General features: G+C 45.9%; 1 protein-coding gene across 2 annotated transcripts in view; it reads right to left on the bottom strand.

Moving 5' to 3' along the window:
* LOC144174803 (acyl-CoA synthetase short-chain family member 3, mitochondrial) overlaps nucleotides 1-14,768 on the bottom strand; it is a 50,803-nt gene extending 36,035 nt beyond the window's left edge. For both annotated transcript variants that reach the window (XM_077703696.1, XM_077703697.1), the window contains exon 1: nucleotides 14,244-14,768. In XM_077703696.1, coding sequence (XP_077559822.1) covers nucleotides 14,244-14,491 — 248 coding nt within the window. In that variant the 5' untranslated portion in view covers nucleotides 14,492-14,768. The remainder of the gene's footprint in view (nucleotides 1-14,243) is intronic.
* Between the last annotated feature and the right edge of the window lie 1,238 nt (nucleotides 14,769-16,006).

Raw genomic sequence — 16,006 nt, 5'->3', positions numbered from 1 at the left:
AACAAAATTAACAAAACGAAAATTTAAGAAAAATATAAAAAATTACGAAAAATGGCGAACCGTGTAAAGCCTTGCATTTCCACAATAACGCACATTTCTGGGAAGCTCTTTCTGCAATCGTTATAATAGTGTAAATGGACATAATTGGTCGAACAAAATTTTGAAAAGCTAAAAAAAAAAAAACAAGAACGGACGAACCGTGTTACACCCTGAATTTCCACAACAACGTAGATTTCGCGGAAGTTCCACCCGCGATCGTTATAGCCGCGTAAATAGAGGTAATTGAATAAACGGAATTTTGAAAAACTAAAAAACAAGAAAACTATAAAAAAATCAGGGTGTGGAACCGTAACCGAACCGAACCGAAAACCGGGACCGAACTGGTATTTTTGCCGAAACCGATCCCGAACCCGAGCCCGAACCGTTTATTTTTTGAGTCCTCTGAACTGCATGACCAGAACTGAGCCGGAAAAAGAAATAACGGTTACCGGTTCGTGTCAAAACGGCTCGACCGTCTATTGCTAATAGAGTGGGGTCAATGTCATTCGGGGCTTTTCTTTTTGATGCACGATAAACTTAGCACCTTCGCCCACTTTGCCGCTTCAGAATAATGACAAAAAAATTACACCATCTTCCCGTAGGGGAACCCTGAGTAGCATGCAAATCAGCCATGGGTCAATTCAAGTGCCCATTAGTTTTCAGTTCGTCGTTGAGCCCATGGCTGTTCCGCATACTACTCAGGGTTCCCCTACGGGTAGATGGTGCAATTTTATTAGATGCGACGGGGCCATGTCCCTCCCTTGTCGTTGTTGCGCCGTCCACACCCCCACTGCGCATGCTCGGCTTGCTGAACGCCCGGTGGTGTCTTACCCTTTAATGGCTCCTGGAGCGACAGTGTTACCGGTGTCGCATGACCCGAGCATGCGCAGTGGGGGTGTGGACGGCGCCACAACAAGGGGGGGACATAGCCCCGACCATGAGATGCTGGAGCGACAGTGTTGCCGGTGTCTACCTGGGCCGGCGGATGTATGGACGACAGACGACGGACGACGGAGCCGAGAGCAAGAGATGCTTTGAATCTAAAAAAATGTTTTAAACGCTCTGTTCATGGTCGCAGCACTGGTGAAAGATTGTGCACCAATATTGTAATGGTATGTTGCTGCCGGTCGTGCAAGCAGGGTGCAAGGCTGGGAAAAAGAAATGTCCCACTCTCGGCGCAGCTTGCGGGATAATTAGAGCACCCACATTGCCCTCCCCTCTCTGGGATTGTGCTGAGGCAATCAGGCTGCGAGACTGCTGCACAGCGCACCGGCCAATGCTCAAAGCCTACATGCGCCTACTCGTAGCACCTAAAAAGTGCTGAAATTTTGGCTGGTTGATACATAATCGTAAGAATGTAAACACTCGAAGGACGGGACACAGGAACAGAGAGACGCACACTTGCGCTGACGATAGAAACCGTGCCATTGTATTGCTTAATGCATAGAATTTATACAGGCGAGGCGAACCAAGGCTTCTTGGTACCTCATTCCGCACAAGTGGCTCATTGTGCGGAAAAGACACGAAATGGAAGACACGTGCAAATGCGAAATTTCGAGTTTCAATTCGTCCCCCCCTGAATCCTCCCCTAGCCCCCTTCCTTGTGATCCGCGCTCCCGTCTTTTAGCCCGGAAATCTCTCCTGAGAAGGGACTCACGTGCCCTAATTCTCCCGTGTGTCTGCTCCCTGCCCCCTAATCTTTCCCGGGTGGAGGAAGTTTCTCTCAGGAGGCTTCGGGCTGGGGTGGCCCTCACACCTTCCGTCACTTGGACTTGGGGGCACTCACAAGACGACCCAGGAACTTGTCCCAGGTATCCGTCTCCGGCGGTTGAAGCTGATGCCAAGCATCTTTTGTGGACGTGCGCGGGAACAAGGACAGCTCGAGACGATGCGCTCAGAAAGGTTGGTCTCCGGTGGGCTAAACCGGATGACTACAACCGCTGGGTGCAGGAACATAAATACTGCAGGTCGCTGATGGAGTTTCTGCACGCCACTGTACTGCATGCATACCTGTAGGCTCGAAAACCTATCGGTTTCGTGACCATCTGTGCTCTTGGCAGCCCCTCTCTCCCTACTTTCTTCTCTTTCTCTTGCCTTCCTACTTTCTTCTTTCCTCCCATCTTTAAACCGCCTCTCATATGCCGCGCGGTAAAAACTCGAAGTAAAAAAAAAAAAATTCGAACTTTGAGAGGTCGAGATCTTTCTAATTGAGAGGTGCTACCGGAGTTGAAGTTGGGCACTAGACGTCCGAGTTAACTGACTGCCACTAGAGTTTTTCGTGCTACAAGCTCGTGTACAGGAAAAGCTGCTCTTCACAGGCCGATGTAACTCTCTGTTGTGTGCGGGCGCTTACGTGCATGCTGGCGTGCGGGCTCTTTACGTGAAAGTTTTTTTGTAGATTGTTTTGGTATAGCGATGGAGGCAGCATTCCTTCTGGGTTTACGTGGTAGCAAGCCCGATGCCGAAGGTGACCGATATTTCTGTGCTGCGACCCCTTAACGCTTGGCTTGGGATGCTTAATGAACAATGAAGACAAAGCCCACCTTGCCTTATTTGAGAGAACTAGCCTTTAGTACTCGCTTAACTAATTATAATCTCAGGGACGTCGTTTTCCCCGGCAAAGATAACAAACAAATACCGAACCGGTATTTTTTTCGGTATTATTTCCGAACCGGTATTTTTTTTTTTAAATACGGAGAATGGTGAAAAGTGTAACGCCCTTCATTAACAAAAAATGCAGATTTAACGCAAGTAACACCTGTAATCGTTATAATAGCGTAAATGGAGGAAATTGGTCGGACAGCATTTAGAAAAAAAAAAAATTACGCCCACCTCCCCTCGCGGGAACCCTGGTGTGATGCGACGCTGAGGGGGGTTCATGCGCAAGCGGAGAGCAACCGTCGACAGAAAGGCCACTGGAGAGCGGCACACTGGTTATATGCGCAGCGCACCCGAAGGAGAGGAGACCGCGGAGAGAGAGAGTACTGCACATGCGCAGCACCGCGCGCAGCGCCGCTCACCGGCGGAGTGAGAGCGCGCTGGGCCGCACACGCTCTCACCTGGGCACGCGCCGGCGCCAGTGCATCTGCCGCGGGTATGACGCAACAAAATCCAACACAATCCACTTTAATCAAATCCAATCCAAATCCAATCCAAGCCAAGCCAAGCCAAACCAAACCAAACCAAGCCAAGCCAAGCCAAGCCAAGCCAAGCCAAGCCAATCGAATCCAATCCAATGCCTCTCGCGAGAGTGTGTTCGCTATCGGAGAGGAGAGCGGGAGAGTGGCTGCGGACAACAACGGACGCACGCGGACAACAACGGACGCACGCAGGAAGGACAGGGCCGCCGACAAGAGATGCTCTGAGCGTCGCATCTAAAAAAATTGGCTGTAAAAAACGCATATTCAAGACAAGCGGCATAATAGTTACGTTTACAATAGCGACGTTTACACTTGGGATACCGAAAAAGGTGAACGCATACTCCTACGAAAAAACGATGAACGAAAGCCAAATCGTCCCGTTATGAGACAAGCACAGGCACTAAACCACGCATCGTGGACAAAAATATTCCCACAAGGCCAACCAACCATAACACCGGGAGTACCCCTAACAGTAATGTAAACCCAACCAAACAAAAGCAACCGCGCCTGCTAAACCTGAACGCTCGTAGTCTAAAAAATAAAAATGAGCAGCTTGAAATTATCTTACTTCAAAATGACCCACACATTATCGTAGTGACAGAAACTTGGCTCCGAAGCGATATAACAGATGATAGCGTCATCAGGGAGATTAAAAATGCTTTGCAAAAAACAGTGCGCTTCTCAAAGGACTACTACTTTCAAACGCTCCTGCCAAACTTCATGAAAAATGATCCTGATAAATTTTGGCATTACATTACGGACAAAATGCAGCCTGTAAGAAAAATGAAAGTCGATGGTGACCTAATTTCTGACCCTTGAGTCATTTCTCAACATTTTAATCATTTTTTCACAGCGTGTTTTCTCCTGCGCGAACGTATCCACTGTTAATATCAGATCCTGGCATTTATGACGCTGATTTTGTGTCTTACTCTGGTGTACTATCTGTGCTGTTAAATTTGAAAACGAAGTCTTCTTTTGGTGCAGACAATATTCCAAACATCTTCTTACACAGATATGCCGAACTACTTGCCAAGTTTCTGGTTATAATATTTCGCACTTCTTTGTCCACTGGGAAGCTACCGAGTGACTGGAAGATGGCTCTGATTGTTCCTGTTTTTAAGAAAGGTGACCGGTCTAGCTTTCAAAATTACCGTTTAATATCTCTAACGTCTCAATGCTGCAAGATCATTGAACATATTATTTCTAAACAGATTCTTGAATTTCTAGACGAAATTGCAGTACTCACAAATTGTCAACATGGTTTTAGAAAAGGTTATTCCACGGCCACCCAATGATGACAACAATTCATTTGTTTGCAGCCTGTCTTGTCAATAATGACCAAATTGAAGCTATATTTTTAGATTTCAAAAAGCTTTCGACAAGGTACCACATAACAAATTAATAGTAAAACTTAAAAACATTCCCATTCCGGATATTTTTGCTTCTTGGATCGCCGCCTATCTATCCAACCGCCAACCGCTTGTAATAATTAATGAAGAACGATTTCGGTGTCTTCCTGTCACCTCTTTGGTTCCCCAAGGTAGTGTTTTGGGACCATTGATTTTTTCTGTCGTATATTACCTATTTAGTGACTGTTGTTGACCCTACTGTTCAAATTCGATTGCTGGCTGATGACTGTGTGTTGTTTCGAGAAGTCACAAGTACTAATAATCAGAACAAACTCGAGAAAAACATTGAAAACGTGCGTAAGTGGTGTGTGGAATGGGAAAGGGAATTAAATTTGGAAAAAGTGTATATCTTTGTGTGACCACAAAGAAAAACCCCATTGAACACGTGTATAAATTAGGATCGTCTTCACTCACACAGGTTCACAGCTATAAGTACCTCGGCGTTACACTAACAAACAACTTATCATGGAACTTACACATAGATAACATTTGCTCGTCTGCCTTCCGGAAATTATGCTTCTTAAGATATAAGCTCCGAAATTCCCCTCCAAACGTTAAGCTTCTTAGTTATTTTTCTTTCATTAAGCTGGAATAGGCGAGTATCGTGTGGGACCCCCATATTAAACAAAACATTAAGAAACCTGAAAGGATTCAGCGGAAGGCCATTCGGTTTATCCTAGGTTTTTGGGAACGGACTTCCCCTCAGACCTAATACTAACTAATAATATTCCTTCCCTTCAGGATCGTAGAAACAAGTCCCGCCTTGATTTTATGTCTCTTTTATCTAATCGCAAACTTACCCTTGATCCAACCCTTTTTCTTTCTTCCTTAAACACAAGACCGACAAGACATCACCAACCAAACGCACTAACTCCGTACTACGCGAGAACGGAGCTCGTCTTTCCCACGCACTATTTCAGACTGGAACCAGGTAAGCGAATCAAGTCCTTCCGATACTGGGTAACTGTGCATTGTTTTCTGTGTATGTTTTATTGTATTGCTCTTCGCATAGTACCATGCCCTCCTGCTTGGACCGAAGTGTGGTCGGCAGTATTAAATAAATAAACAAACAAATAAATAAATAAATAAATAAATAAATAAATAAATAAATAAATAAATAAATAAATAAATAAATAAATAAATAAATAAATAAATAATGCTACGCGTTAGCAGACAATTCTCTGAATTTCTGCAGGTTTCTCTTTGGTTTTCTTTTTTTGCGAACTCTTTGCGGGCCGCAAGCCCACCCGCGAGCCTGGCCTACGCCGGGTGCTCCTGAAGCGGTGCACGCGCACGTGCGCTCAGTATTTTTCTTTAAATTAACAAAATTAAACAGCTGGGCTGTTAGAAGTTCATGTTTTTGCAGTATTATACACAATTTAGCAGTCATTGAAAAATATCATGCTCGCGTTGAAGTTTAAGGAACGACTAAAAGGTTGAAGGTATCACAACCAGTCAGTACGAATTGTACAAGAGAAAAAAAAAAGGGGGGGGGGGGGGTGGGGGGCTGCATACAGTGGATGGTAATAGCGGGATCGCCGACACATCAATGAGAGGTCACTCCCAGTCACCGGACACGTCCTGTTCGCGTCTTGCAGTCAAACCTATATTAAATCTCACCACAACGTCCGGTACAAAATTCTGCTTTGTATAGTGACCATCTGAGATGTCGTAGCATGCTGCCTTGAAATTGTAGTGGCCCTGCTTCTCCACAGGCAAAATGGAAAATGATGTGCAGGCATCAGAGAGCTCGACGCAATATTCAATTGCGTTCTGCCGCCCAAAATGCAGTAATATACGCATCTTCCTAACACCTACAAGCGCGTGGCGGGGAGTCGAACCTTTATTCACGATAGCCAGGCTTTTATAGCACAACACTCGCCCGCCGTAAAACAACTTACCAGGAAGTGTGCACTTCGCTGGAATAGGGGGAGGGGTGGGGCGCGGCCACAGCTGGTCATGACGCGCTTTATGCTGTGTCGCACGAAGAAAAAAAGGGCAGTGACGAGGAAACAGTTAAGTCGGGCTGACAGCGCGCTCGTAATTGCTGGCCGAACGAGGCCTCGGAAACGAGGAAGCAACGCTAGCCAAGCGGGGAGCACTACTGGAGGTCTGCTGTCAGCGCGCCGCCGCCCTTGGACGACATTTCCTCCGATTTTCTCCACCAGGAGTGTCACGAACTCTCTTCGGATAAAAACATTTTCGCGGAAACTGTCACGGGCCTTTTACGTGTGTTTATCGGCCTTCTACAACGCCGCAGTTAAAACGTTTAGCTCCTTCGTCCAAACGTTAGCTATGGCTAGATGGTACACAACGGCGTGAAGCATTGTTTTTTGCCGTATAGAATGCGGGAAAGCCAGCTTACATAGACCAAGCACACACCGATCGCCTTAAAAATGCCTTCACTCGTAAACACAAATGCATGGCCGAGAAGACATTTTTTTCTGGGACAATATACGCCATCTTTTATCGAAATATGGAGCCCCGAAGGCGAACAGGCGGCCGAAAGTAGAGGCTGTGCTCACTCCGTTCTAGTCGAAGTCAAAGCTAAACGAGTCGAAGCCCAAACCGTCTGCGAGTCAAAGTCCAAACTCAGATGACAACGAATGAATCCCCCACGAGAAAGCTTCGCGGTCAACCATCGTCGTCGTTAGACGGAGGGGTGCTGGATTTTTTTTCAAATAATCGTCTGTCAATTGTTGTGACAGATTGTGTTTATACCGGTGCTTTCACGCGAAAACCGTCAGATAAGTTCACGATGTTCGAGCGTTCTACACACGGTTAATAGTAGAACTTTTTGATTGGAAAACAGAGACCGCTGGTCCCGATGAAGAAGGTAGATTGAGATGGAGTGGAAGGGAAGAAAAAAAAAAAAAGGCAGGGAGATCCTAAGCGCTGAGTTCGTTGAAGGCATAAAGAGTGAATGAGGTCTTGATAAATGTGGGTCACGTGGTGATGGTGGTAAAAACATTTATATTGCACTCATTTGTTAGTGGAAGAGCAGCCTCGATGAGTGGGGCCACGTGTGGTGGTGCGCTTCCGGTGTAGGACATCCACGAAAAACTCGCAAAAAAAGCAAAGCAGCCCCCTTGCCCGTATATATACCCGGATGAAGCATTTCTCAGTCTGATACAATGCCGATTGAGCTACAAGGAAAAGGCGTCCATGGGAGTACACTGTGGCACTATGGTGATCATTAGTGCCATAGTTTATGTGGCGGAAGATAACTTCAGCATACAGAAAGCCACGCCACAGATCCCATATCACAGCGCCACCACAGAGGTAGAGAAGGAATCACGCACATAGAAGGCTTCTTCGGCTGCAGAGTGATAATAACTTGGGTGTGCTTTTTTTTTATCGCAAAAGGTGCAGCATGTACGACAGCATGCTAATCTATAGTTTGTTTTTGCCGTACATGTGAGAACAAAACAAAGAAAGGATCTGAGTGCATAGAGAATAAATTGAAGCGGGTTTGATCGTGCTGATAGAGGCATGGGGGCTACAGAATGCTTTTGAACTTAGATCTGATTGTGATTGTGGGGTTTAACGCGCCGACGCAACGCAGGCGATGAGGCGCGCCGTAGTGGAGGGCTCCGGATTAATTTTGACCACCTGGGGATCTTTATCGTGCGCCGAAATCTCGTACACACGGGCGTTTTTGCTTTTCGCCTCCATCAGAAAAGCGGCCGCCGCGGCCGGGAATCGAACCCGCGACCTCGTGCTCAGCAGCGTAACGCCTTAGCCACTGAGCCACCGCGGCGGGTCTTTTGAACTTAGATGGGTGGACGTACTGAGTGCGGAGCTGTCAGCATTGGTTAAACTGGCCAGCACATTCTTGTTCTTCGTGGTTTTTGTCAGCATAATAAAGCTAACATTTTTTAAATGCAGAGCATTTCAGTAACTCACGATGTCACCCGCGTTGACGTCCGTAGTCGTAGTCCGCACCCCTCCCCCTATACTATATAAAAAAAATACTATCCGGCGCCTGGTTTCGATCCCTCGACCCTGCGGGCGGAACGCAATGTACATGGTGCTCTACCCACTGCGCCACAAAGCCGACACAGAATGGGAGGCTACGAACGCGCCTTATATCCTTGACTCATTCAAACTACGTCAAGAAGCTGTTGATACAACGCATTCACTACCACCAACTCCCCAAACACTAAACGTTAACGCAATACACCCACCCCCTATGCGACGCATTTACTCGAGTCCCCCTCGCGGGGAGATGGGCCGAATTTTTTTCCGCATTCGGCGTCTTTTAGCTGGAAAAAAATGATCGCAGCCTAACGTAAGCGCGTTCGGACTTTGTGGAGGATTACGTGTTGCTTTGCGTAGTGTTGCTCTGAGCGTTTAGGGACTGCACACCCACCACGGGGTGGTGGCCTGTTGTCGTAGAGAAGCGTATGCTTTTCGTGGAAGTACAGCCTGGTGGAAGCAGCGGGATATTGTCAGGCAACTGTTCTTAAGTTATTCTTCGAAATAGAAACACACATGTGCATTATCGAGCTAGCACAAGGGCCGAGGCTTGTGTGCAAGGTTAACCAGCCTCGGCTGAAAGTAGTGCAGCCGAAAACCAGGTAACCCAAACAGGAAATACGTACACCCTTTGACAAGTTTCTAGGCCAATCCTAATTTTTGACGACCACAAAGAATTCAAAGAATAAGCTTTAACCTTTGAATGTAACAACAACATTTTACGACAGTAAGAAAGAAAGGTGTTTCCTCTGGCTTTCCGGCACAAAAAGTTCCAGCGAAAAGTTTGTACACTGGATTTTTTGCGGCCTGCGCGTTTCCGGTTTGGCCTAGAAAATTTTTACAAAGGCTGTAACATCCAAGAACATATGAATACAAGTACAGCCGAGAAAGGAAAATGTTTTTCTTTCAGAGAACAGAACAGAAAATACTAAGCAACAAACTGATTTTATACGCTACTTCAATTACACAGAAGACAACAAATCAATGGCATTGAAAGGAGAAATAACTAATTAACTACAGACAATGCAGTCATCATTCTTTCAAACTAGTCACACATTATTTTAAATATTTCTCTATGTCCGGAAATGACGTGAGGCTACCACCTGTTTGTAGAACAGATCAATCGCGAATTCCTTTGTCGTAATTCATATATATTCCCGGAACAGTAAATCTATCAAAGTGTCTTAGAGGGCGTGCTTTTATTTTTGGTGTTTCAAAATTTAGAGAGAAGTAGTTGTTAAAGGGTGCATCAAACATAAATTGATCCTGAACGAGAAGCAAGCTAGAATGTTTCATAGCGGCGGAAACGTCTTCTCTAGGTTGGAACAGGAGAGATTATAAGCAATTTTACGAATGACTATATTAATTGTGTTCAATTTGTACGCAGACGCTTGACCGTAAATAGCTATTTCTCAGTATAACTCCGGAAGGGGCTACATCTTCACGCGCTCAGGATTGCGACTGATGTTGAGACAGACGAAAGCCATGATCGCGACTAGCCAAGACTCGAGGCGACGCACTCGGACCCTCTCTTAATTCAAGAACGGTAGACCACACCGCACTTCTAACGCCGGCATTTGGACGATGGGCATCGGTCCTAGAGCTACCGGTTCGCCACAGAGTGCCAATTACACCGACAGCCATCGTCAAACGGCAACCCTTCCTTGCCCAGTCGGCAAGAAGACCGTGCAGCAGCCCACAGTTGAACTGTCACTATAAGGCACTGGGTGATTCTCAGAACAGAGTGTTGCGGAATCTTAGAACCCTGAGTCACCATGCAGGCGAGGCTAACAATTGGCGTCTTCCTCGGCAGCACCATTTGACCCAAAGCAACCTTGTGTAACCTGTTGGCCTGCGTCCATGTAACCGGTGCAAAGCCACATATCCAACTATCTCACACCGAAGTGCGGTACTCATTGCCACTAATGGACTCAGCTTTCCTTTCTCCCACCAAACAATCAATCAGATGCGCTTTTACTTGAACAGTTCGTACATCGAGACAGTATAAAATGAAAGGCGTGTAGACGTTTATTGTAGTTATCTGTGCAAAGAAAGGTATAGCTCGTTCTTGTGTAAAATAGCTCACGATTTTGATGATTAATAACGTACTGCCTTTTTTATTACTCTGACTGTATTAAAGTCATTAAAAAACTTCTGCGTGAGACCTTTTTTATCAAATCCGCTGTATCATGCATATCACCTTGGCTCACAATTTTTACTTTTCTTATTACGCCCTGTCTTGGGCTGACTCCTCTCTTCTGCACAGTCCATACTCATCGGAGTTTACGTTCGCCGCAAATTTTTTTACATTCAACGTCGCTACCTCGCTCTCTGTGTCACTCTCTTTCCGTCTCTCTCCCTCTCCATAAATGAGCGCAACACACAATGACAAATACAGCCACTGCTTCTCTGGCATGTCCCTTGGTCGTGTGCCCTCGTTCCTTCACGCTGTTTCCCTGTGGCCTATGATCCGGCTTTGCCCAATTAATCTCTATTCCGCGCCATAGACAAACAATTTCTCAGCGCTCTTGGTTACTTTCGATCAGATGTCGATCTTTTTCTTCCCACCCTTGCCTGGTCCCTTTATAAACCTAACACATGTGCACAACATGTCACAGCTCGTGGCGGAACCAACGCGCGGAAACAACATATTGGACCTCATACTCACTAATCAACCCGATAATGCAGTTACTCATGTCCTGGAGGATATCAGCGATCACCGCGCTGTACATTGCTCCTTATCTATACCATTGCCCGATAAAACCATAACTGCCAAGCACATACTCAATTACGCACGCACAAATGTCGAGAAAATGAATCGTATGCTGGAAGAGTTTACACCCCATTTCGAAGCCAGTTTTGGAAATTGCACTGCGAATGAAAACTGGATTAAATTTCGTGACATGTTAAAACAAATCGAAGGTAGTTGTGTACCAAAAATGACTATTAGATCAACGAAAAACGATCTGTGGTTCGCACAGGATGTGAAAAGAAGTCTTAATAAAAAGAAGCGAGCATTTATATGAAGGCGTCCCGGACAAAATCGACAGTAGACTGGGATACCTATAAGAATGTATCGAGGAAAACCGAAGCCATCATTAAAGAAGCCAAACATAAATTTTTCGATTGCACACTGCCTAACCTCCTGAAAACTGACCCAAAAAAATTCTGGCTAGTGGTAAACCCTAAAAACACTGATTCCCCGACCTTGCTAGACGGTGAGCATGGCGATTCTCCGTCGGCTGAGGAAACCGCGGAAATATTCAGCGATCAGTTTGCATCGGTATTTTCAAATGAGCTTCCATTAGATTCGCAGGACCTACCAGAGACCGTCATTCATGATACCTTTCTCCCAATAGAAATCACCGAAAATGGCGTAGCACGTGCCATTGAGCGACTTGAGTACAAGACGAGTCCAGCTAGGGCCTGGTGGCATTAGCTCCAAACTTCTGAAATTAACCGCTCAAAAATCGTTGTACCTATTGAAACTAATATTTCAGAAGTCACTGGACACAGGTTGTGTCCCAGATGATTGGAAGTCAGCGTTAGTGGTACCTATATTCAAATCTGGCTTAAAATCACGTGCTAATAATTACCGGCCAATCTCTCTTACTTCTATTCCGTGCAACATACTCGAGCATATTCTGTTTTGTTTACGCACATCGCATCACACCTCAATAAAAATAACTTGCTAATAAATAACCAACATAGCTTCCGCAATAACCGATCTTGCGAAACTCAGCTGTTCGAATTGGTAACTGACCTTAATGATTCTCTGAATAACTCCCGCTACACTGACGCAATATTTATAGATTTCTCTAAAGCATTTGACCACGTGCAACACAAAAGGTTGATGACTAAAATCTGTAATCTACAGCTAGACGATAAAACAACCCAGTGGATAAGGGGTTTTCTTACTAACAGGGTTCAGTCAGTTAAACTTAACATAAACGTTATCTCTAGTCCCAGACCCGTCAAGTCCGGAGTACCCCAGGGTTCCGTACTAGGCCCTCTATTGTTTCTAGTCTATATTAATGATATAAGATCCAACATTAACTCTTCACTTCGTCTCTTTGGTGACGATTGCGTAATTTACAAGGAAATCACCGAACCAAACGACGTAAACATCTTGCAGTCCGACTTGACAAAATTATCAGAATGGTGCCGTTTATGGCAAATGGAAATAAATGTAAACAAAACCAAACACGTACGCTTTTCATATGTTGCACATCCTTCGCCCAATGAGTGCGTCATAAACAACTTAGTAATTCAAATAGTTCCATCTATTGAATATCTAGGTATTTTATTCCACTTTGATCTAACCTGGACTAGCCACGTAGAATACATTACCGCGAAAGCATTACGGAAACTTGGTCTTCTTAAGCGCCGTCTGAGACTTGCAAACAAAGACACCAAATTTCACGCATACAATACTGTAATCCGACCAACCCTAGAATATGCTTCCATAGTATGGCACCCCCACACAGCAATCCTTACTGATACGCCCGAATCTGTTCAAAATAAAGCCGCGCGATTTATTTTGTCATGTTATTCCCGCTATGAAAGTGTGTCATTCATTAAGAAAAATTTAAATCTCCCACCTCTTGCCATGCGCAGAAAATATTTCCGCTTATCTTTCTTCCACAAATTATATAACAGTGATTCGCCGTTCCGCCATACGTTCATTCACCTTGCTTTGTACATTTCCGCACGCGTTGACATGATCATAAAATAGAACCTATATTTTCTCGCACAAAAAAAAACACCAATACTCACCCCTTGTATTATCGATAACCGAGTGGAATGCTCTGCCTGCCAGCATTGTAACGCATACACAGCAATCATCTTTCCAGTCTGCATTATTTGCGTTCCTTGAATGCGTTGGACAATCTTAGCCATTGCCATTTTTTTTTTGCTGCTGTATAACGTGTCGTGCAGCTTTTTCAATGTGCTCGCCTGTGCAAACCTTGCTGTGTCCTTTTTTGCTTATTTTGGTTGACCTACTGTGTATCCTGCGCATGTTTTCTTGTCTTCTTCTTTTCTTGTTAAAAAATTGCTGTTGTCACTGATTACTGTATAAACCTCCCTTATGTAATGCCTAGAGGCCCTTAAAATAAATAAATAAATAAATAAATAAATAAATAAATAAATAAATAAATAAATAAATAAATAAATAAATAAATAAATAAATAAATAAATAAATAAATAAATAAATAAATAAATAAATAAATAAATAAATAAATAATGACATCCCCACACACTACCGCATCTCCCGCCGGATCTACCCACCGGCGGACCAGCAATTAGAAAGCAGCAAATCTCACATTTGGCGTTCACTACAAACAAACACTTCACCCAACCCAGCCCATCTTACTCACGTACACCCAAGCCTCTACCCAACTGCATCCTGCCACCTGTGCGGCGAACACGCCACCCTGTCTCACATAATATGGGCATGCCCCCAGGATGCGTTCCCACTAATCACCGCTTAGGAGCACTGAAAGGCCGCGCTCGCAGCTCCGATCCGTACCCTCAGGTCCGGTTAATCGACAGGGCTGACGGGGTCGCTGGTGAGTAAATGCCACCAGCTAAAAGCGCGACCTGAACGACATGGACCAAAATAAAGTTTCTTTCTGCCTGTCTCTGCCGTCGACGTGTCTGCGACGGTCTCACTTGCCATTTGATGCGTGGCCTCCTGGCCTGGTCGAGCACTGTGTCCCACTTTCGGTACCAGGTGAGCCTTGCCGCAGTCTCGGTCCAGAAGAGTTCCGGTTCCTCGAGGGCTCGTCGGCACTCACGCGCGTACAGCCGCGGTGGACAGCCGCCATCTTTGATACATCTGCAGCCTCCGGCTGTTGGCGAGTCGCCCTTTGCCGTTCGTCCTCCCAGTTCGACATTGCAGCAGAGAGCCACCACAGACGCCATGCCTGTCCTCCCTCCCTGATAGGGATGTCGCACAAATCACCACTCAAAAACGTCGAAGACGGCGCCAAGGCGACCGATCGCCGCAACCAGGCGGGGGCAGTTACTGTCCACCAAGTGCGCTGCAGTTCAGAGCACCAATCTACCAGCGTTGTGCGTACGTGCGGCGGTAATTTCCCAGTGTCTGAGGAAGCCGGGAAGCCTTCGTGCTTGCCTGTGTTGTGCTGTGCTCTATGAAATGAATCCGAGTGAAATGGAAGCCAGTGAATTAGGCGGCGGCTCGTTAAACACATGACGTGCACTTCGCGCTTCCTTGAGGGATAAAGTATTGACCTTTAAGAAGGGGCAAGGGGGACACGCGTATGTAAAGTGAGATGTATGTGAAGGAAATTTCGGTGCACCTAGAAAAAAGATTCAGAAGGGGAAGGCGGAATAAAGAAATGGACGGATGGTCATTACGGGCCCTATATGAGATGCGAATATTTAATTAGGGAGCGGAAGGCCGGCATTTTATTCATGTCTCCAAAGCATCAGGTTTACGATGCGCTTTCCTCTGTCGAGCCGCCGTCCCGCGGAAAAGAGCTATGAGTGGCCTTGTTTGGGTCGATGCGGGCGTGTAGCTGCGTTCCGCCCCATTAGTTACCTGCGGGGCACCGTGCCGGCGCGTAACGAGCCAATGACGTGCCCGGCAGCGATTTGCTAGCGAAAGAAGTGGTCTGTGAATGCCGTGGCTTATTGTTTACGTATTGCGTATATATTTGACCGCAACGCGGGAAAGCTATACAGTTCCTGCTCCGTCATATAAAGTAGTCATTATATATATCGCTTTTTTTTTTTCGCGTGGCTTGTTTCAAGAGGCTCCACATAAAACAAGCTGCCGCCACGGTGCCGGCGTTTGTATACGCCCAAAAAAGGTAAATTCCGCCAAAGCAGAAGGCGAGTGCGGTTAGCCTCATAGCTCGGAGTAGCTTTCAGGGTTTTAGGGCGATCGGAAGAAGTACCATAGCCTTTTAAAGTGAAGCTGTTAGCCTCTTGTTCGTCCAGATTTTTTGTGGCGCCCGCATGCAGAAAGGAGGTGATAGCAAACCTAAAGCCTGAGAGCAAGAGAACAAAAGTAAAAATACCCTAATGCGATATTTCGGCGCAGCAGCAGTGCGCCAAGGCAGCACTCACTCGTGGATTCTCTCGACGGCAGCGATGATAAGCTCTTGTCCGACATTCGAAAGCGGCCGAGAACAGCTGGTAGCCAATTTCCCACCACCACGTACGAATGCGGAGCACCTGGAGCGCCTGCGTTCCGATTATAGTCTTCTCGAACGCGTAGGAATTTATTCACTTGCCAGTGGTCTTTACAAAGCAGTGTAGAGCGGTCTGACAGCCCTATTAGGGCCTGCAAACGGACAATTTGTGTTTAATAGCGTACATGAGATTTTCATTGAGGCTTTCGACTTCCCTTCCCTCATCTTCCAATAACCCCCTGTTGGGACCGAGTGGGGGGCATCCGATCCGAGCTCCGTG

This window comes from Haemaphysalis longicornis, unplaced genomic scaffold (genome assembly GCF_048455015.1).
Source record: "Haemaphysalis longicornis isolate Haplotype H1 unplaced genomic scaffold, Haemaphysalis longicornis Haplotype H1 scaffold_3, whole genome shotgun sequence".
NCBI classification, from domain to species: domain Eukaryota; kingdom Metazoa; phylum Arthropoda; class Arachnida; order Ixodida; family Ixodidae; genus Haemaphysalis; species Haemaphysalis longicornis.
Note: the sequence above shows the minus strand (reverse complement) of the source record. Positions and strands in the feature narration are given on the sequence as shown.